Raw genomic sequence first — 21,026 nt, 5'->3', positions numbered from 1 at the left:
GGTGAAAGTGGAAATGGTCAGGCCTCGGGCTTCCACTGTCAAGGCGGTCGCAGAGCCCGCGCAGATTCAAAGGAGAAGAGTAGATGCCACCTCCTGACGGGAGGGGCAGCGTCTTCAGTTCATTGCCATCACCAGCTGTGTCTGAGGCTTCTCGATCTGCCACCCTGGCTCCAGTCCAACTCCCTCACCTGGGCCGTTGGGGGTGGAGGCTGGAGAAAGGAACAGCGTGGGCCACGCGGAGAGCAGAGAGCGTCACCGATTCGGGGGCAGAGCTGGACACCGCCCCCCCCCCCCCCCAGGGCTCAGCCCGCCTCACCTCCTGAAGCCTGGGCTGGGTGGCGGGGCCCACCTCACCAGCCTGGCACCGCTGGCTGTCGGGGAGTCTGTTTTGCACACGCTGGTGTTTGCAATCAGAAAGTTCAGCGGCCCTTCCAGTGTGCTGAAATTAGTCCCCATGAAAACCAAATCATTTCATTTGCAGAGAAGGGCTTAATTGCAAGGGGAAGGAGGCAAAGGGAATTCTGGTGCCTGTTTTCATTGAAGAAAATTGCTGTACTTTCCCTTGTCTCCTTCCTAAACAGAAGCGGCTCAGAAATTGGGCTGTAATCACCAGTGATACCTCTGCTCCTCTTGCTTCTCAGAGTTTGTTGAGCCCCCTGCTCCCGAGCCCCTGCTCCGGACTGTCCCCACCTGCAGCCTGGAACCTGCTGCGGGAGGCGGCCCCTCCACGGTGGCCGGCAGTCTCGGCACACCGCTGCTGCCGTGTGGAGGGGTTCGCCCTTGAGGTCCCGGGGGCCTCAGCCCTCCACTGGCCCCGACTCCAGGAGAGTAAGGAGGAAGCCATGTGGCGCCCTGGGAGAAGAGCTGACCCGGTGGAACAGCAAATGCAGAGGCTTGGCGGCAGCAGTGGGCAGGTCAGGGCGAGGGCGCAAGCTGTGTGGCCTGAGCAGAGTGGGGGCAGGCATGCGGGAGGGTCAGAGGAGCCTCCTAGAGCCTCTGTGAGGTCCTGGCTCTTTCCTGGGACGAGGTAGTTTTACTGTTCTGGCGAACCCAGCGCAGCTCAACAAATCGTGAGTAGCTCCCCTTACTTTCTTTGGAGAAGGGAAGAGAGTGGGGCTTGAGAAGACAGGCTCTGGAGCTGGAATGTCTGGGTTCAAACTGCAGCTCCGCTACTTGACTGACCAACCCGTGCCTCAGTTTCCCCCGCCCCCGTAAAGGGGTAACAGTAGCACCTACCGCATGGGGGTGTGGTGGCCGTTCAGTGGGCTACAGCTCACTAGGAGCATGTCGTAATGCTATCATGTGTTGGTTAATTTTACCATTTCTCTCTCAGTAACGTCCCTTGCTACAGGGATAAAGTGATTGGTCAGCCCAAGGTCCCAGCCAATAAAGGACAGAGCCGGGCCTGAGGATGCTGAGTGCCCGCCTGCCCCCCACCGCTTGCTCGGGTACAGCACCAGGTGGCATGCTGCCCCGCCCACTTATCCCCTCTGCCTCTTTTCCCTGGTGCACCATGGGTCCCTCTGTCCAGATTCTCTCCTTATCTCTAGAGCTTTCTCTGGGGACAGGGGTGGAGAAGCTGGCCTGGCGGCTCGAGGAGGGCTGTTCGGAGCACTTGGGCCGAGTTACTGTCTGACCACTCCCCTGCCCCTTCCCTTGGTGGAGGCCGACAGGATAATGGATTTGAAGTCTGCACACCTGCCTCAACGAAGGGATTTGTGTGTGAGGCTCAAAGTCAATGGTGTATTAATTAAGGGGAACAGCTGCTACCGCAGCTCTTATGATAAGTCAGTGACAAATGGCTGTGTTTACCTTTCTTCTGAGCAGAGGCTCCGGAAGATGGCCTGGAGCTCCTGGGTGGATGTCCATGGCCGAGATTTGTGGGGTTCCACGGCCGAGATTTGTGGGGTACAGCCTCTCCCTCCACCCCCCCCCAAGCTTCTTTATCCGTGCCACCAAGCCCAAGAGGGCTGTTTGTCACTGAGGAAAGACTGGTCTGCGGCCTGGGGAGCCTCGGAAGGGACCGGGCAGAGCAACAGAAACTTCTCAACAATGGCTCCCACTAAAAAAAGAGGCCCCCGGACCCCCTCCTCAGGCAGATCCCACCGCCCTGCCCTGTCCCTTGTGCAGTCAGAGCTGCTTGAAAGAGAGACTTGGCCCTTCAAAGCAGAGGAGGGCTGCCGGGCCAGATCTGAGGCTGTGCGGCAGAGGACGCACCTCCGGGCCTTTGTGCCTTCGCTCCGTGCTCCAGAAAGGCAGGGGCTGGCTGGCAGGGGCCTTTTGTTATTTCGCTTATTTTGATCTCGCTCCCGCTCTCCAAACAGCCTCACAGAAATAGAGCTGTGCATTAGCTCCCTTCTCAGCTTAAGACAAAACAGGGCAGAGGGAAAAATCTTTCCCCGAAAAACAGAAATGGGAAAGGTGGGCTCATTTTTGTCTGGGTTGTGTTTCTGGGTGCTCTGACGATCAGTTTCTCCACCAAATTTCCCGCAGATGGTGCTCCCGTGCCAGCCACCACCTACAGGTGGGACCGTGGGGAGGGCGCAGCAGGGCTGACTGAGAAGGAAGGGCTGCCCCCATGCCTGCAGCTCTTCCCCACACCCCACCGTGCCCTCAGGGTCGGGGCTGCCCTGGCGGAGAGCGGTGGGACCCCGGAAGCTCAGCGGACCCTTGCCCTGCACACTCGTGCCGGCCCTGCGCCCTCCCAGACTGTGCCTGGGCCTCCGCAGTGGTGGGGGCCCAGACACTAGTCTGCGGGCGGACAGCAATCTCCGCCTCCTCAGAGACACCATCAGCTGCCAAGAAGCCCCATCCAACCTCACTCTGCTCTTCCTTCCTCCCCCTCCCAGGGCTGAGAGGGGCTCAGGACCCCCGGGAGCCTCTGGGGCCCTGAGGGGAGGCAGAAATGGGGCCAAGGAAAAAAGGTTCTGCTGCCCCCCACCCCTTGCCACCCACTCCCTGGGACCAGGTGGGCATGCTTTGAGTCCACCCTGCCGGGTATGGTAGCCACGCAGAGTGGTAATGGGGAAAGTAAGACTCTAGGAGGTTTTGTGGCTTGCCAGAGAGCCCGGTGGTGGAAAGGTTGGGGCCGATAGCGGGGTAAGGCCCCCGCTCAGCCCCCCCGCAGCCTCCTCTTCCGGCTGACCTGTCTGCAGGCTGCCATTCCTTACAACGTTGCTCTGGGGGGTAAAGGGAGAGAACCACGGACGAGAAACACATCCATTTTTAATAAATAGTTTATTTATCCAACAGTTTCAACCCTGATATTGAAGCCTGTTGCAGTGTTACTTATTCTTCTGGCTGGAGCCTGATTACGAGACCATTTCTTTGCCACGGGGCCGGCACTCGGATTCCAGCCCCGCCGATCATCCAGACATCAGAGGAAATGAGAGAGTATTGCTCAAATGAGGGAGACTGGAGCTTTATTAAGGAAACAAAAAATACCAGGAAGACCGAAAGGGGGTGGTTGATGCCTCTGGAGGCAGCTGTTCAGGCTTCTCCGCGCGCCCCTCTCCCGCCTGCCGCGGTTGAGAACATACGGGAACGAGGCTGTGTTGGAGAGGCCCCCCGCCAGGCCGTTTCTGGAGCGGGGCTCCCGCGCGGCGGGCCCACGGGCTGGCGAGGGGCCTGGAGGGTCTGCGGCGGCGCAGGCACGCTCGCGGGCGGCCAGCAGGGGGCAGCCGTGCGGCCCCCGCGCCGACCGGGTCCGTGCCGCATGTTCTGGCTCCGCGGCCCCGCAGTGGGGCCCGCTGTGGTCGCCCTAAGTCAAGGTGACCGTCGCACAGCTGAGGCGCGGCACTCCCAAGGTCCCGGAATCCGCATCGTCGCCCGCTGCAGTGCCGTGGCTGCGGGTCTGCTGTAGACCCGCGACTCGGTGAGAAGCACCACTGAAGAGCCCGGCCCTGCCTGCGGGCAGCCCTACCCTCCTGTCTGCTCCCGGGCCCCTGTGCCTGCTCCAGGTTCCTCTCAGGAGGCCACGCCGGCAGCTCACTCCCCTGACCTGCGGGTCCCGCGTGCCGGGACCTGCATTTCTAGACAGTTCTTCTACAGTACTTGTTCTACTTTCTAGCACCTTCCCCCTTCAGGATAAAAGAGGCTCAACCCAGCTAGAGGACAGGCTTTCTCCCCTCACCCTTGAGCTCCCAGGTAACACCCTCTGAAGGCACATGGACCAAACTGCTCCCCAACCCCTGCCGCCCCAGCCTGCCGTCCCGACCCACCTCCCACAGGCACGATGCCCACCCTGCTCAGTGCTCACCAGCGGTGGGAGAGCTCCAGCCCACCTAACTGCACACTTGCTCGGCAGGGTCTCACCGCTGCTGCTCTTTCATCTTTTCTATGCATCAAAACCAAACCCTTCTCCCCTTTTCTGCCAGCAATCGGGGCAGAGAGGATTGGACCAATGCAAAGGACAAGCTACCCACCTGGCCTCTGGCTCTCTCCCTCCCCGGCCCTTCAAGGAAGCCCATGCTTTCCTACAAGCTAATCTCTGAAGAGTCTTACAGAGAGACCTTTGGAACCAGAGTCGGGAGGAAGGTGAAAGTCAAGGCAAGTGTGAATTCAGCACTGGCAGGTCTGTTGGCCTTCTCGCGCCCCTGGAGGGGACTGGCCTGGGACAGGCCAACTGGGAACAGGCCCCTCCCGCCCGGGATTTATCGCTCTGAGTCGGAGAAGGAAGAGGGCTTAGTCCATCTCCACACCAGCATATCTTCTCCAGCCACACGATGGGACTCTGTCTGGATCCGGGATTCGTTGGACGCCAGGAACTCCACAGCCCGGTCCCAGACCCGCTTCATGCGCCTCCTGCAACGAGAGGGGCCAGGCTGAGCAGGCCAGCAGCGCCCCCAGAAGCTCTTCTGGCACGGCCCAGAGAAGCGAGCTGGCCTGTGCACACCCTTTGTACAAACTGGGGACAAAACTCTGGGAGCCCACGCAGAATTTATCTGTGGGAGGAAAAGGCATCAGGTACTAAGAACTCCTGCAGGGGAGGGGCGCCTGGGTGGTTCAGTTGGTTAAGCGACTGCCTTTGGCTCAGGTCATGATCCTGGAGTCCCGGGATCGAGTCCCGGATCGGGCTACCTGCTCAGCAGGGAGTCTGCTTCTCCCTCTCCCGCTCCTCCCTCTTGTGCTCTCTCTCTCTCAAATAAATAAATAAAATCTTTAAAAAAAAAAAAAAAAAAAGAACTCCTGCAGGGGAGAGAAATTTCTTGAGCCACAGAGAAATGATTCCTCAACCTTCTCTGCTCTAAAAGCATTCAATTAAAGGGAGCTGAAGGGAGCCGAAGCTGTCCAGAGCACCCCCCGGTGTCCAAGGGCCTGTTCCTGTAGCAGCCCTGGCCAGGTGGCCTCCCACCAGTGCTGGCTGCATTTTAATGCCCCATGTGGGCCAATCAGAGTGGCCACTGGGCTGTTGAGTCCAAACTCGACAGTACTTTGGAGCGTGGGAATGAGCTCAGCATCCAACTGGGGAGGCCAAGAAGCTGGAGCTGCTCCTGGAACTAGAGCTACCAGGCAGGACCCCTTCTCTGCTGGGTCCCCGGGGCCTTGCATCCCCTTGGACACCCCCCTATAACCTCTTCCCCCTCCAGACTAGACAGGAAGATTCCAAGGCAGTCAGAGAGGGTTGCTTTGACGTCTTCTCTTTGATGAGTTCCTGTCTTTTGTCAGCTCTGCAGACTACCTCCCCATGACCCCTCACGTGGAGAGGGACTGTGGGTGTGAACGTGTGGGAGCAGGAAAGGTTCAGCCTGTGGGAGGACAAAGGAGTGAAGCTCCTGAGGTGGCCTGTGGGTTGGGAGTCAGAGTGGGGGTGCCGGGGCTTTCCACCTCAGAGGTCAGGTCCTGTCGCCAACGGCCCCTCAGCCTGTTTAGCAGTCCCCACTTGGCTGGTCCAGCCCCAGCCCTCCCTCCCAGGTGCCCATGAACAGGCACTGAACAAGCCCACGCGAGCCAGGCTCCCCAGCCCTCCCTCAGTCTCACGGGCAGACCCTCCTCTGCAGGGCAGACCTGAGGGGGCCCCACGCAGGGCCGACAGCAGCAATGTGTCCTCACGCCTTGAGGGCTTGGCTGCACGGACCGGGGGGCCTGGGAGATAAATTGAGAGGCTGAGAGCCAACAGGGGGTGAGTCTCCTGGGGTTCACTGCCAGGGCTCAGTCCCTGTGGGCCGCCGCGTGGGCGCGGAGGCCGGGTGGCTCAGGCCAGAGACAGGCGGCAATGGCGCTCTTGCTGGTACTTTGGTCGATGTGTGGGCTGTGCTAACGGAAGGCCGAGCAGTAAGGGCTGCCCTGGGATGAGCGCCCTAGTGCTAGGCTCTGACTTAAGACCTGCGAGGCCATCTCTCGACAGCCCCACTCCCCTCTTCCTGGGACTTGTCGCTACCCAACAGCACAGTTTCCTTCTGCCTTTCTCACTTCTCTTCCTCCTGAGTACCAATGCTCCAGCAGGACGGGGATTTGGGCTTCTTCCGCTCCCCACCGTCTCCCCGGGTGACCCAGGAGTGTGTGGCCCGCAGCAGGTGCTCAGTAAGCATTTGTTGAGTAAATGAGGGCTTCACTGCAGCCCTCTGCAAGGCGGTGGTGTTACCTCTGTGTTTTGGATGAGGAAACTGGCTCAGAGAGGCCATTAACGACTCCGGGCAAGCCAGGAATTCGGTGGCAGCATGAATGCACCGTGTCCTCCCCCTGGAGGGCCATGCGGCTGCCTCACGCTGGGCACCAACAGCAGCACCAGCCAATGCTGTGATCCGTCTGCTCTCCCTAAGCTTCCTGCCTGCACCTTCCCAAGGAGTAGGGTGGGCGTGGAAGTTCTTAAGCATCTTCACCTTTAAAAGGGGCCTTAAATGTTTTACTCTTCCAATTCCTCTTGGGTTGCACAGAAGTACCACCAGCAGTGGGCCTCGAGCAAGTTCCTTGGCCTCCGCGTGCCTTGGTTCCCTTATCGGTAAGATGGGCTACTCGCTCTCTCACCTCCTGGGGCCGCAGTGAGGACCGAGCGAGTGGGGCTGTGTCCGTGGAGGGCCCAGAGCAGTGCCAGCTCACAGCGAGCGCTCGGCACCCTCTGAGAGGATGGCATCCGGCCCGAGACCGCAGCGAGCTGCTGAGCGGGGCCCACGGTCTGGGCCGACACCACGGCATGCCCTGCTGGCTGGTCCCTGGGACCCCATCCTCCAAAGCTACCCCACACTGGGTCTTGTCGGGGTCCATCCAGCATCCGCGGCCCAGGCATGCCCACGGCCTGCTGCCCCTTCCTGTGCAGCTGGGCGCCCTGGAAGCTGACCCCAGCCACTGCCGAGGATCTCTGCTTCAGCTACAGGCACACACGTGTACATGGGCCTAAGCGCGTGGGAAGCGAACCCTGATATTTTAGGTAACGTGTCGTGGGTCATGGTTAAAAATGTTTGAAAAACAATCTCCTCCTCGCTAGTGACTGATTCAAGAATAGACAAGTAACCCGTTCTGGCCAGCAGGGCCTCGAGGAGTGGGTCAGTGGCAGCTTCTGGGAATGTTTTCTCCTGCCCGTGAGGGCGACCCATCTCTCCCCTGCTGGCGGTGACAAGGCAGACGCTGACCCCACTCCTGCGGGCTACCACCTTGTGACCAGGAGGAACTCCAACCAGCCCACAACATCCACGGGGGCCGGGACAACAAGCATCACAGAGAACTGGAACCAGAGACCCGACTATTCTGTGCCTGGAGCCCACAGGACTCTGGACTTGCACTCACAGCAACGCAGCCTGAGCCACTGCGGGGAGGAGGGCACTAGCGCCTGCCACCCAGAGCTCCCCGGTCAGCAAGGACGCTAACAGAGGAGTGGGCTCCTGCTGCCCTACGTTGTCTGTGCGTTCCGCTCCCAAGAGCCGAGCACTGTAGCAGTGGCAGGAGGCATGCACGGCCCCCTCACCCATGCTCCTCGGGGCTGAGCTGCCCCCCTCCCCCCCATAACTGATGCTCTGGGCCGCCTTCCGTGGCACTTGGCGGGCTCAGCCCAGGACTCACCGGCTCTGCGGAGGGATCAGGGTGTCGCGCACGTGCAGGATGCCCACGTACGGGTAGCGCTCCATGTCCTGCTCCCAGTCCACGTAATGGTCCTGGACCACGTCTGCAGGGTAGGACAGAGGGCACCGTTTAGGGCAAGGACCTTCTGGCGGGTGCCAGTGGTCCTTTCCCCAGGGGCCACACACCTATAATCTTCTTCACCATCTCGTACATGGCTTGTTCTTCTTCTTCCAGCTTCCGCCACCGGTATTTCAGGAGGATCAGGAGCCCCCACAGAAAGGCCAAACCTATGAGGGAACACAGGCCCCGTGAATCCGCCACATCGCTTCTGGCCGCACGAGTGTCCTGACTACCTACTACGTGTCAGGCCCAGGCCGGCTGCCGCTGACACAGGACGTGAAGATGCAGAGGGGAGGCAGGCTGTGAAGTGATCATCTTCCTCCTGCTGGCTGTCACCACAGAGACCTCCCCAGCTGTCCAGATTGCGGCTCCTCCCAACCTCATTCCGGGCCTTTCATCTCCTCCCTCGCGCACCGGAACACGGCGTTTCATACATATATACATGCGGGGCCCTTTGTATTCCGAGATGCTGCTGCCGATAATGATGTGTGTGCCTGATGGCGTGGGTGAGGGAGCCGTGTGCACGCCCAGATGGCCTGTGATTTGTAACTCCGCCATGTCTACAGAGCGGGCAGTTTCTATGACTCGGCCTTTCACCTTCAGAGACACCCCAAGTTCTCTGCTCAAAGGCAGCCTCTGATGTCAGGCGACAAGACCCATGCTCTGCTTTGCAGCTCAGCCCCCTGCGTCCATCCTGCTTTCATCGGGTACCTAGATCTCCCGAGGAGATGTTTACATTGTTCAGGAAGTAAAATTAGGCCAAGGTCCTGCTGCGCCTTCTCCTCCTTTGAGAGGCTTGCCCTCTGGGGCCCTGGGGGGTAATGATGCTGGGCTCCAGCCAGGGCCAAGCTCCCCCCTCGGGGACACTGATCGTCCCCGACCCTGATCAAGGATATTTTCCAGTTACTCTCATGCTCCTGCCACCAATCTCTAAAGGTAAGATGACCCAGGGCAGAGGCTGACTTGTTCATCTCCTCTGTTTTATTAGACAGACCTCAGGTTCACTAGACAGAAATGAACTCTCTGGGCTTGGGTTTCTGTATCACTCATGCCCGAGAGTGTCACTGAGCTGGGCTCCCGGGAGGTGCTGTATTAGCAGTCCCCACGGCAAGGACGGGGTCGGGGGGAGAAGGGCAGCCAAGGACTTACACCAGAAGAAGATGAGCACGTTGGTGACCGCGGTGAACAGGGCACGGCTCAGGCGGCAGCCCACACCCATGCGGGGGCGGGCAGATTCCAGGCAGACCACTTTGTCCACAGTCGTCACCAATTCCGATGGGTCTTCCCCCTTCAACCTGAAACAGGACACAGGGCTGCAATGGCGTTCAAAAGCTCCCAGGAGCCGCGGAATCAGCCCCACTTTAAAGCAGAAACAGAGAAAAGGAGGAGCTTCGAGGCCTCTACTTGCTTATGAAATAGACTTGGTATCCTGGTTGCATGCTTTCCAGAAATTTCCCACGTTGGTTACTTAGAAAGAATAAAGCTTTAAAGACGGCAGCAGGCTTGAACCCCTACCGCTAAAGTGACATCCCCCTCTGTCGGGTCTTTTGACAGCCCCTCTCAGCGTGTGGAAGATTAAACTGTAAATTGGATTCCCACCTCCCAGCATAGAGAAATGGAAATGTTTACTGAATCGCTGGCTTTGCACTGCATGACAGGAACTAAGAGAGTCTGGGAGGGTGTGCTTTTCCTTGGTGACGGTGACAAGGAGGCACATAAGCTGTTTAAGTGTAAAGATCGGGGTGCCATGAGGCTCGGGGAAGGACAACCACCAGGCTCTCTGAGGCCAGGCCCCAGCCCCATCGCTTCCACCCTGGTCCCTGAGAGGCGGTGTCAGGACTCGTGAGGATGCCCACGCTTGCACCTTCTTCCGGCTAGGTGACCATCTTGGGCTCTGGACAGCACACGGGAATGCCCAGTATCTGAAGTGTCCCGATATCTCACGAACCCACTTTGAGTACTGGTCCTCTGAGCTGGGCTTGGCCACCCTCCCGACGGCCTTCCCCCAGTGTGAAAAGGTGCATGCCATCCTTCTGTGCTAGCAGCTTTGGTGAGTGCTGCCGAGGCTAAAATCCATATTCTCCTCCCCCGTTCCTAACACACAGGAAAATCGCTCAGCCACTCAGGGAAGCTTTATTTTTTTTAAGTCAATGAATTTTAATCGTGCCCTGCATCTGGTTATCAAGCTTTAGGTTGAGCTGCCTGAGGGGCTTCTGGTAGAGGCGTGGCTGATGGAATTAGTCGTCTGGGTGGATTAGAGACGAAGGAAACAAAACCCTAGAGTGTATTTGAATATCAGGAGCTGTGGCCTGAACAGAGTCCCCGACAAACCCTGGGAAAGGGGAGGGAGTGCCAGCGTGAAGAGCTCTGGGGGATGGGGGGTCTGGTGGGGGCAGCAACGCTGGGGTGCCCCTCCCCCACGGGCTGAGCAGCCAGATGGGGCTTCTCAGGAGGGTGAGGGGGCTTGCTATCTCTGCTAACAGTGCTCCCCAGCGATAGAAATGAGGTCGAACTGCCCAGTGAGAATAAAATTCAGTATTTCCTTTTGCAACATCCATGCTGAGTGAAACCAACAGACAGAAACATTTCATCTAGTAATGAAAACTAGCACCGGATGAAAGGAAGTTCAGAAAAATGCCTTCCCTGCAACCCATGTGGGACCAGTGAATTCAAAGGGCGCAGAGTGAGTTACTTGAAATGCTTAGCTGGAACACTAGGCTCACGTCCTGACACCTGGATTTTGTGTCTTATCTTGAAATGGCTCCTTACGCTGCCCCACTGAATGCTTCTTCCTTCCAATGCCCGCTGCAGGCTTAGCCCGCAAGGACTCAGCTGGGACACCTGCCTCTAACTTCAGCCCCAAGACACATCTGTGAGCGCACGGCAGCGGGCCGATGGGTGAGGACCACGGCCGCGGGTGCCCATGGCGGTGCTGCCACCCTGTGAGGCCTCGCCCACACTCACCAGATGCCCACGTCCTTGTTACTGCTCAGTATCCAGGTCAGTGCGGCTTCAAACTTGGTGGAGGAGTTGCCGGTCACATTCTGTGGGAGGGGGCGGGAAATTAGTGCTGTGTCTGGGCGGACCAGCTGGAACATTATTCTCCTGCTGGATTAAGGAGGCCCTCTCCCCTGTCCTCCGCAGGCCCCAAAGCCCCATTCTGCTAAATGCACAACAAAGTGGCAGGTGAAAATCTGGGCTGATGAGAGCCAAGAAAGAGCTCTATTGGGAAGAGTCGATGCAGAAGCACACAAGAAAGCAACGCAGGTCTGAGGTAGCCAAAACCAAAACCAAAACCTTTCTCAAGGACCAAAGTGTGAGGCCAGAGAGCTGGCAGCTCATCTTGGGGAAAATGAAAAAAAGCGTGGGGATGGCGGGGGCGGAGGGGCAGGGAGGTGGGTGCCCGGTGGCCAGTCCCTGCCCCTCTCCGGGCCTCAGTATCCTCATCTGGGAAATGACAATGAGCTAGGTGACCCCTAAGGTTTCTGCCAGTTCTGAAGTTCCAGAATTCTATCAAACTGGGGCCAGGCCAATAGTCAAATAGACCCTGAGCAATCTGCACAGTGAACATAAAGGAGAGAACAGACAGGTAAAGTGTAGATCCGTAAAGCTGCTGGGAAGAGGAGAAAAGTGGGGAGCAAGTAACAGGGCCATTGAAAGAAGGGGCGGCCCGCAGTGGCCACACCAGCTGCTCAGCAGGCCCCCCCCCCCCCCCAGCCCGCATGCGGCAGGCCAGGCTCTGGCTCACAGCCCACCTTGGACCAGTCGCCCCTACTGCTGGCTAAAACTGAAAGTAGCCTAACACTCAACTAAGTTTAAAAAAAAAAAAGGGAAAACAAAAAAGCCAAAAAGCAAACACACAACGAAAAGGGGAAAAAAAAGCAGTGCTCACAAGATCAGTACAAAAGCACCAGGACCTCTGGGGAACGGGTAAGCATCGCAGCCTACTTACTGCTAGGTATTCCTGGGCTTCCATTACAGGAATGCATTTGCTTTTTAGCTTCTCTGGATTTCCACATTCAAAATTACCTAGGAGGAAAAAACACACATTCAAACACAAAGGAGAGGTGGAAAAAAATTACTCTGAAACAGACTAAAAAAATGCAGTGCGAATCAAGCCATCCGCTCTGATGGGGAGCATGTGGCCCCACGGCTCCGGCTTCTGTGGGGTATCTTCACTCTGCAGCAAGATCAAAAGCCACTTAGCTTGGATCGATTCCAGATCATTAAAACCTGACCTGCAAAGCAGTGTGGTGATTTGCATTAAATGACTAAAAAGCTGCCCAATCCTAAGGTCTGTTTGCAATTGATCCCTAAAAGGATCAGACAGATAGCTTTGGAAGGAACCAGAATGGCACTATAAATAAACGCAACCTGGGAAAAAAGAAAAGCAAGGAGGCCGTAGGCACTGCAGGGAATCTGACCGTGACATAGGCAGGCGACCTGGAACTCCAGGCCCACTGTTTTGAGGGGTTCTGGGGAGGGATGTCCAAAATGCCCCACAAAGAAAGAGGGCGTCTCTGTGCTGGGCAGTGGGGCCTCAGTGTGGTGCTCCAAGGGGCTGTTCCCTCCTGAGCACCCTGGGTGACCAGCTCCCACCTAGGATGAAGCCTACCCAGGGCCACCTCCTCTGAAAAATCCCCGGCCTGTAGGGGAGTCTTGTTGGACCAAATCACTCTGGACTTGGGGGCCTGCCAACACCATTGGCTCTCGACAGCCCGCTATGGTCCACCCACCACATGCTGCTTCCTGTGGGTCACCAGACTCCTGAGAGCAGGGACAGCATGGGGTGGGCCTGCACCAGATCCTGAACCCACACAGAGCCTGACTGCTCTTAACCTGGCACAGCCTAGGGGCTACCGATGGCCAGTCTGTGTGCTGGGGAGGGAGTGGCTGAGAATGAACTTTAAAAATCTTGAGAATGAACTAAAGCTTATCCCTCCTATGTCGAAGTTGATCTTGACCTTATGGGACCCCTGAGATCAAGTTGGCTTCTCCTGCCCTGCCCCAATCGCCCTGGCCTGCTTAAGCTTGTCTGGACCACGGCCATGGTCTCCTGATTGGTTTCCTCCTCTCCCCTCTCCCATCCATGTTTGATCAACAAAAGTTTAAAATGATTCTGCTTAAATGGCACTGCTACACTCAAGCTGCTATCACCTTTGTCCTCCTGGCTCCTGGCTCTCAGCACATTGCTCCCCTGCTCAGAAGCCTCCCTGGTGCTCACTGCTTGCGGTGATCAAGCCCCCGTGGCCTGGCATCTACAGCCATCCACGGTGGGGCCCAAGCGACCTTTCCAAACTCCATTCCTTCTGTTTCTCCTTCCCCCGTGAGGCCAACTGCTTCCGTCCCTGCCCCTGTAATTTCCTGCCTCTCTGGCTCCGCCCTGCCCCCCACATACACAGAATCAATCCCTCTTGGGCGTCAGGGCCTGGCACAGATACCCTCCCCTGTGCCGCTCTCCTGACTGCTCCAGTGAAAAGGTAGCATGCCTCCTAGAACTTCTGGCCTCTCGGTTCTCATCCAATCACACCTCGTAACAGCCAGTGGTCAGGGAGATAGGTGGCCTGTCTCTTCTACTAGACCAGAAGCAGCCTGTGGGCTGCAAAGGCCAGCACAATGCTCTGCCTACAGGTGACTTCCAGGGGTGGGGGGGCTGGGGGGGGAGTATGGCCTGGTAGAGCCCTCATTCCCCTGCAGTGAGACCCTCACTAAGTGCCTCAGAGGACAGGAGGCACTAGGCTCCTTGATGGCATAAGCCGGGACCACATATGGAGGGCGGGATGGAGGAGAAATGTCTACCAGCATCCACTGTTTAAGACAGAGCTTCTCTACTTTATACCCTAGGGCTCTTTTGAAAATGCAGACTTTGATTCATAGGTTTGGGATGGGTCCTCAGATTCTGCATTTCCAATAAGCTCCCGGGTGATCCTAATGCTGCTGGTCCCTGGACCACAGCTGAGTCACTAAGGTCTGGAACACCCTCTTAGGCCAGAATTTATATTCCGAGCTCCTGGGCCAGGGAGAAAGGCCCTGGAGTCCTGTGATGCTGTGAGCCCCCACTCCTACTGCTCCTCCGAGCTCACAGACCCCTCCCTGACCATCACCAGTCTCCCACCAGTCAGGAGGCAGTGGGAGAGCTGAGGCCCACAAGACTGGCCCTGAGGGCTGAGGGCCCAGTACAGGCCCATCCAGCCTTGATTCCCTAGCAACAACTTCAGACAAGGCCCCACAGATCAGAGGTACCTCTTGAATATCTCATAAGACTAAATAGCTCTGTCTGGTTCTGGTGGCCGATATATTTAACTTGGGGCACGAGCTCTGGTTATTCAGCTATGCCTTTAGCAAGTGATTCTGAGAGAAGTGGGGAGGTGATATCTCTGGCCTCAAAGAACAATTTTCTAAATAAAACAGTAGGGAAACCTTCCGGATGGATGACTTTTTAGGGGCGTATTTCATGGCGCTGCTGAAAATGCCCTCCTCTAGAGTACAGTGCTTTTCACTTTGTAAAAAAAGAAAAAAAAACGACCCAAGACCACTTGGTTAGATAGGGAGACAGTTTCTGAGAGGATAAGGGACTTGTCCAAGGTCCTGCAGCCAGATGGGGAGATCAGGACCAGAGGTGACACCGGGGCCCTGGCAAGCTGGATGGACCTGTGGGACTAGCCCACTACTCAGACCCCTGCCACCTGCATAGGCCTCTCCTCCTGGCCTGGCCGACCATCTGGTACGGGGAGGCCCTCCAGGTGAGAAGACCCAGACTGAGGAGACTTGGGGCCTGGCCCCTCCCAATGCAACATGAACCCCCTAGAGCATCAGGTGGTGGGCATCCAGAGAAAGCAGAAAGGCTTGTGCATGGGCCAGGACCCCTGGGAGCCTTCAAGGGGATGTGAGAACCAACTGTAGGCTTAAAAAAGATGTGTCTGAGTGGAGAAGCGGGGAAGGCAAGACTTGGTTTCGGAGTATGTCCTCTGGGACATCACCACAGAGCATCTCGGCCACCTGCCAGCCAGCCCCCGCCTGGCCGCTAAGGGTAAGAGCCCACAACCCTCGAATCTCAGGCCCCGAGCTATGCACTCACCGGCTTGGATGGCCAGGAAGTTGTACAGCTCATGCAGCAGCTCCAGCAAGGCCGCCTTCTGCCTGGCCTGACAGAACTGGAAGGGCACAGGACAAGCAGTCAGCAAGGGAGACAGGGGGCTCCGTCTATCTGGCTTGAACTCCTCGGCTGCACTGTCAAGTGCTAAGCAGCGAGGAGCCCTTCAGAAGCCACATTCTGCAAAGAGGTGGGCGCAGGGACAGGATGGATAAGTATCGGGTTAACCAGAAAAGCTGAGGCAGAGCTAAAAGCCGCCCCGGCCACTAAGGGTCAGTCATCCTGGAGGCTCCCAGCCTCTGTCCCGCGGCTCTCACTGGAATAGAGGCCATGAGGTGGGGCTGCAGGGAGATGCAGTCGGGCCTCCGAGGCGGGCCAGGCAAATGCCGTACTACTGCAGTCTCGTCTCCCCTCGGGCCACTCCCGTCTGTTTTTGGAGAGTCAGGTGTCTACATTCTGCCCATAAATCGTTTGCTCTGTCGATGAGCTGCAGCAAAGGCTTCACCTTAGACATCCAGATTCTAGACATCCGGAAACGACAGGGGGCGAAAGTCATCTGTACGAGAACGCAGGCACAGGGATAGAGGCACACCTCGCTCTCCTGCACCTGCAGCAGGACTGACGCCGCCAGGCCGCTAGCTTTAGAACATCTGGACGAAAGGCTGCTCTCCTCGACAGTGAACGGCAGGCCGTGGGTTGTCATGAGTCTGCACTGAATCCTCACCACAATCCTGACCGCACCCCAACTTCTCAGATGAGGAGCTCATGGTTTAGAGACCTGCTAGACCCCAAGATCCCACAACTAACAAGCGCTGGAGCCGGTCGAATCCAAGCCTCCCGCCCCCTTCAGACCTGCTCTGGGCTGTCACTGCGCAGGACACCCGACTGACGCCGAGGGCCCGGGCTCGGGGCCTAGCTCGCGACAACTGCAGAAGGAACCACGGTCCCCTTCCTTCTTGGGCTCGCTTGTTGCCCTCACCTGCAACATGTGGGACTTGTTTGTCATAGTCTCAGAGGCCAAGATAGGTCCCCTCGTGTTGCCTAAAGACCCAAAAGCCTTTACAAGGTACAAAAATGGCATAACCAAGATTTACACGTATGACCATTAACGTTCAGAAACGACTCCCAAGTCTGTAAGTAGAATCGGGTACCCAAACTACCTTTTAAAGATGAATGAGATGGGAAATGTTGATGGTAAGAAATGTAACTGAATGTACACGGAGATTCCAATTCTATAAACATACGTACACAGATGGGAGGGGAAGGAAACCCCCCCAAAATGTCAATGGCGATTATCTCTTGGTGGCAGAATCATGGCTGATTTTATCACATTTTTCAAATTTGCTACACTAAACATTCGCTTACTGTCACAACCAGAGAACAACAACAACAAAAGTGGTCACAATGAACGCTGTTCCAAACTCAACGACATTTAGGGTGATACCACCTAAAGGGAACAGAAGGATAGAAGGCACCAGACCACGAGACGGCCTGCCTGAGACAGCACACCCACTCCCAGCCTGTCCACACGTTTGCAGCAACACAAAGGCAGAAAGAAAAACGCTAAGTGTCATAGTTGGCTGAGAAGGGAAAGAACACGTATATCTAAAACTCCAATGCCCATCTGGGTTCTGGGGGAGCCTGAGCCACACAAAGAATGAGACTTTCCACAAGAGCCTCACCAAAGCCAAGAAGCATCTCCCAATCTGCCTGTTCCCGTGTCCACCCTTCACGAAGGCCACTTCACGAAGGCCAAGAGCATCCTGTGAAATCTCAGCTCAGTGGAGCCTGCCAACAATGCCCAGACTCTGCCTTTTGATGCTCGGAGGTTGCAAGTCCCCAGTCTGCTCATTGAGCACATTTTTAGCAAGGCCCCGGATTGTGCCTGTTGGGGCTCACTCAGCTGGGGCGAAGAACCAAGAGATAGAAACCAGAGAAGTCTTACAGACTTGTTTCCTGTTTTTTGCTTTCAGGATTCAAAATTCTAGTTTTCCCTCTGACCACTACCTATTTTCCTGGGCTACTTCCTATAATCATCAACTCTGGTTTTCACGGCACAAGGCAGTTTAAACTTAATATGAATCTGTTTTCACAAAACAATTGAGAGGCAAAGATACTTGGATGAACGCAATAAATGAGTGTAATAAAACACCCCCAAATAATATAGCAGAAGCCAAAGAGAAGATAAAACCTATTATTTGCACCAGGCCACCCCTTTGGTAACATGGGTAAGAAAGTGAATGTGAGACCATGTGTTTCTTTCCCAGCCCCCGGGCTGCCAGATATGGAGCCTGAGGCCTCGGGAGAGGCCTGGCATTGCACAATTAATAATTAGACTACTAAGTCATGCCCTCTGGCAGCAAAAGGCTCCTCCTGGTAGGATTTATGACCTGAAAATTTACTGCCTCCTATCTTCCCCAGACTATTACCTGTGCCAGCATCCCAGCTCCCGGCTAATGCTGCGGGCATGACTCATAAATGGATGGGGCTGCTCGCCTTCCCCAAATATTATTTGTAGGGAACATTAAAGCTTCATAAAACAAATCTATAGACTAAGAGGGCTAATTCTACTTCAGATATATTTAAAACAACCTCCCCCCCCCCATGATGTTTCAAATCTGAACAGCACTGCCAGCCACAGACGTACTACCAGAGGGAACACGGACCTGAGAACCCGGCCTCTGGGTGCTTAAAAACAGTCAGCCCTTCCTCTGGAAGCCAGGGAGCTTGAGAGGTCCTTCTGCTCCAACTTACTGCATCCCCCTAGATTGACTTAGGCAGAAGATCAAAGTCCCCAGAGCTGTGATTGATGGGGAGACCTTCCATAACAAGCCCAGGGTTGGATCTTGGGAGTTCAATTCTCTCTGTTTCAAGTACTCCTTCGCCTACCACAATTGAGTCTGACACAAACATCACAGAACACGATGTGATTCTGGTACATTACAGGAAGCACTCCTGAAAATGATCCTATTATGATCTTTTTCTGGGCCAGTTTACCTCCTGACGGAGGCTAACATCCTCGGGATGTTATACAAAATGAAAAACAAAAGCTAGAGAAACTCGGACTCACCTTATCTGTTTTGCTCGCACAGTCCACTGGCAATAACTTCACTGAGACCAAGAAAAGAAACACAGGAAATTAAAAGTGTGGGTTGAGGAAAAGATTGCAAAAAGGGACCACTCTCAAAATTCAGGGGAAGTACAACATTACCAACATAAGGGTGGGGATCAGGAAGATGTCATCTAAATGGGGGCACTTTTAAAATGCAGACAGTAACATGTACAGGTTTCCCAATCCTGGATTAGGAACTAGGGCGAGGACAGCTGGGTCCAAGTCCTAGCTGGAAATGATTAGCCACAGGCTCTTGGGTAACTCAACCACTCTGAACCTCCGTTTCCTCATTGTAAAATGGGATCGATAAAGCTTCCCCTGCTTAACTCAGGGAGTTAACCTCCAACAAGCCAAACATACGTGATGGTTTTGTAAATTGCAAACAGTGATATGTTGAACAGGGATTAGTACCATCATGGGAGGGGCGCTCCAGGTAAATCCCAGTATGTATCCAAGAGCTGTGGTCTTAAAGCATCTCAGCAGTGAGTATGGCAGTATACCGTTTGACTATTGTGGAACCAGTACAGTCCCACGACACTCCGGGTCTGTTTAATTTCTTTAGCAGGTGGATAAACTGCTCTCATAGCCAAGAAGTTATTTGGGTGTGTGCATGAGTCTGGGATCCCCATGCCCACAGACTTGTTCATATACCCAAACACCCATCTGCTGCGACAGCTAAGACACAATTTAGCTTCTCCCTGCATCTTGGCTGTTCCTGCTAGGCATGGAAAGATGTGGCCGTGGCTTGAGGCTGGGAGCAGTACTAATCAAAATGCTTTGCAAAGAGTATCAAAAGTTGGTGAACTCACAATGTCACTTTATACTTATAAATTTAAACACTTTACCCTTTAAATTTATAAAGAAATGATTTTTATGTTGTTTTCTGTTAGATTATAAAGCTCAGAGTTACCCAAGAGGCAGATTTCCCTTCTAAGAAACATACCAATCCTCAACTATTCAGGAAGCATACTGTTTCCTGCAGACCTCTTACTGGCATGTCAGATCACTAAAGTGTGGACAGAAGAATGGCTGGGAATGTCCTTGACTCACAGAACCCTCTCAGCACACACGCCAGGAGGATAATGCAAGCAAGGATAAACGCCTCCATTTATATCAGTTTAAACTCTTCTGGTGCTGCAAAGCTGGGAACCCAACCAGATCAGATCTGTGGGCAGTGAAACCTGGGGTGCCTTCAAATGGGCACTAATGTGTGAATGAGCAAGAGATCCAAGTTAAGAAAGAACTGAAAAGGAATGGGGGTGGACCTGTCTGTTGGAGAGGGGTGTGGTTTTCTCTAGAGAGGGAAAACCAGAGGTTGGGGTGGAAGTGACTAGGAACGAAGACTGCTTCCAGCACGTGGTTGAAAGGGAGATTGGTAGGGAGGGCTAGGGCAGAAAATGAGAACAGGAGAAAGTGAAGACAGAAATTACTGCAGGAACTCCAGCCCTCTCCTCCCACAGCGGGAGGAAGGAGAGTCGGGGTCTGGAGGTAAGAAGACAGCCAGAGACATCCGACAAGGCCCGGGATGTGCGCTGAGAGGAACGGGTGGCCGTCCTGGTGGAAACTCGCGCGCCCGGGGCCCTCCCCTGCGCCGGCCCGGGACGTACTGTTGTCCTCCGCCTCCTGCGGCGCCGAGGGCTTGCCCATCTTCACCCAGAGGATGCCCAGGAAGACGAGCAGCAGCCCCAGGCTGGCCCAGAACAGGAGCCGGGACAGGTAGCGCTCCAGCCGCCGCCCCGCCTCGGGCCGGGCCCGCGCCGCGCCGGCCGGGCCAGTTCGCGTCGCCCGCAGGCCTGGGCGCGGGTCGGCGCCGAGGAGGGCGGAGGGCGGCCGTGCCGGGGCCGGGGCCGGGGTCGAGGCCCACCAGCGACGGACTCCGTGGCCCGGCGCGGCCCTGTCGAGCGGCCGGGCGTCCTCGTCCTCCTCGGAGCTGCCCCGGACCGAGGCGCGGCGCCTGAGCGGCGCAGGGCGGGCGGGGTAGGCGAGGCCGCGGCTCCCGGACCAGGAAGCCGCGGAGGCCCCGACATCGCCGAAGGCCCCAGAGGTCGCGAAGGCCGAGCCCGAGCCCGACGGGGAGAGCCAGGGCTCCGCTCGCAGGGAGGCCGCGGCGGGCCGGGCTCGCAGCGGCGCCTCCTCGCGCAGCCGGGCCTCCTCCCGCAGCCGCTCCTCGCCCCGCAGCCGGGCCTCCTCCCGCAGCCGCTCCTCGCCGCGCAGCCGGGCCTCGCCCCGCAGGCGGCGCAGCTTGTTGCGGTAGACGTCCCGGGTGGTGTCGGTGATGGGTCCTGGCTGGAAGCCCAGGGCCTGCAGCTCCCGCCGCAGCTCCAGGTCCGACAGGCCGGCCATGGCCAGGACGCCGCCCCCCGCCCGCCCCCGGCGCGCACCGCACCCGGAACTGCTCCCGCCGGCGGCCGCGGCGGAGCGGGCGGGGCCCCGCGCCATGATGGGAAGGTCTGTCTGTGCCGCCATGTTGAGAAGGTCAGCGCCTGCCTGATTGGCGGCCATGATGAGGGGGTCAGACTCGGCCCTTAGGCCGCCATGTTGGGGAGGTCCGAGGATTTTTTTTTTTTTTTTTTCCCTTCTTCCTTTTTCCTTTGCCCTCTGTGCTCAGTCCGTCTCGTCCGTAAGACCACCCGTGTTTCTTTCCGAATATTCCGCCCCATGCGCGGTCGCTGGCACGTGGTAGGCATTCAGTAAAGTGTTGATTTA

The 21,026-nt window shown here is 56.5% G+C and overlaps 1 protein-coding gene across 1 annotated transcript; it reads right to left on the bottom strand.

Annotated features, from left to right (window-relative positions):
* Positions 1–3,222: 3,222 nt before the first annotated feature.
* On the bottom strand, positions 3,223–20,677 carry LEMD2 (LEM domain nuclear envelope protein 2). Its single transcript, XM_032410006.1, has 9 exons — positions 19,928–20,677; positions 18,279–18,319; positions 15,194–15,269; positions 12,068–12,144; positions 11,080–11,159; positions 9,265–9,410; positions 8,181–8,282; positions 7,996–8,098; positions 3,223–4,803 (listed from the first exon to the last, which is right to left on the bottom strand). Exons 1-9 carry the CDS (start codon positions 20,661–20,663, stop codon positions 4,653–4,655), a joined length of 1,512 nt encoding a protein of 503 aa, XP_032265897.1. The 5' UTR covers positions 20,664–20,677; the 3' UTR covers positions 3,223–4,652.
* Between the last annotated feature and the right edge of the window lie 349 nt (positions 20,678–21,026).

Source organism: Phoca vitulina, unplaced genomic scaffold (assembly GCF_004348235.1).
Source record: "Phoca vitulina isolate PV1807 unplaced genomic scaffold, GSC_HSeal_1.0 scaffold11, whole genome shotgun sequence".
Classification (NCBI taxonomy): Eukaryota; Metazoa; Chordata; class Mammalia; order Carnivora; family Phocidae; genus Phoca; species Phoca vitulina.
Note: the sequence above shows the minus strand (reverse complement) of the source record. Positions and strands in the feature narration are given on the sequence as shown.

Coding starts and splice junctions, on each gene's coding strand:
- LEMD2 (XM_032410006.1), bottom strand. CDS start 20,663: ATGGCCGGCCTGTCGGACCTGGAGCTGCGGCGGGAGCTGCAGGCCCTG. Junction 8,283..9,264: donor CGTGCTCATCTTCTTCTGGT/GTAAGTCCTTGG, acceptor GTTCCCTCATAG/GTTTGGCCTTTCTGTGGGGG. Junction 8,099..8,180: donor GATGGTGAAGAAGATTATAG/GTGTGTGGCCCC, acceptor CCTACCCTGCAG/ACGTGGTCCAGGACCATTAC.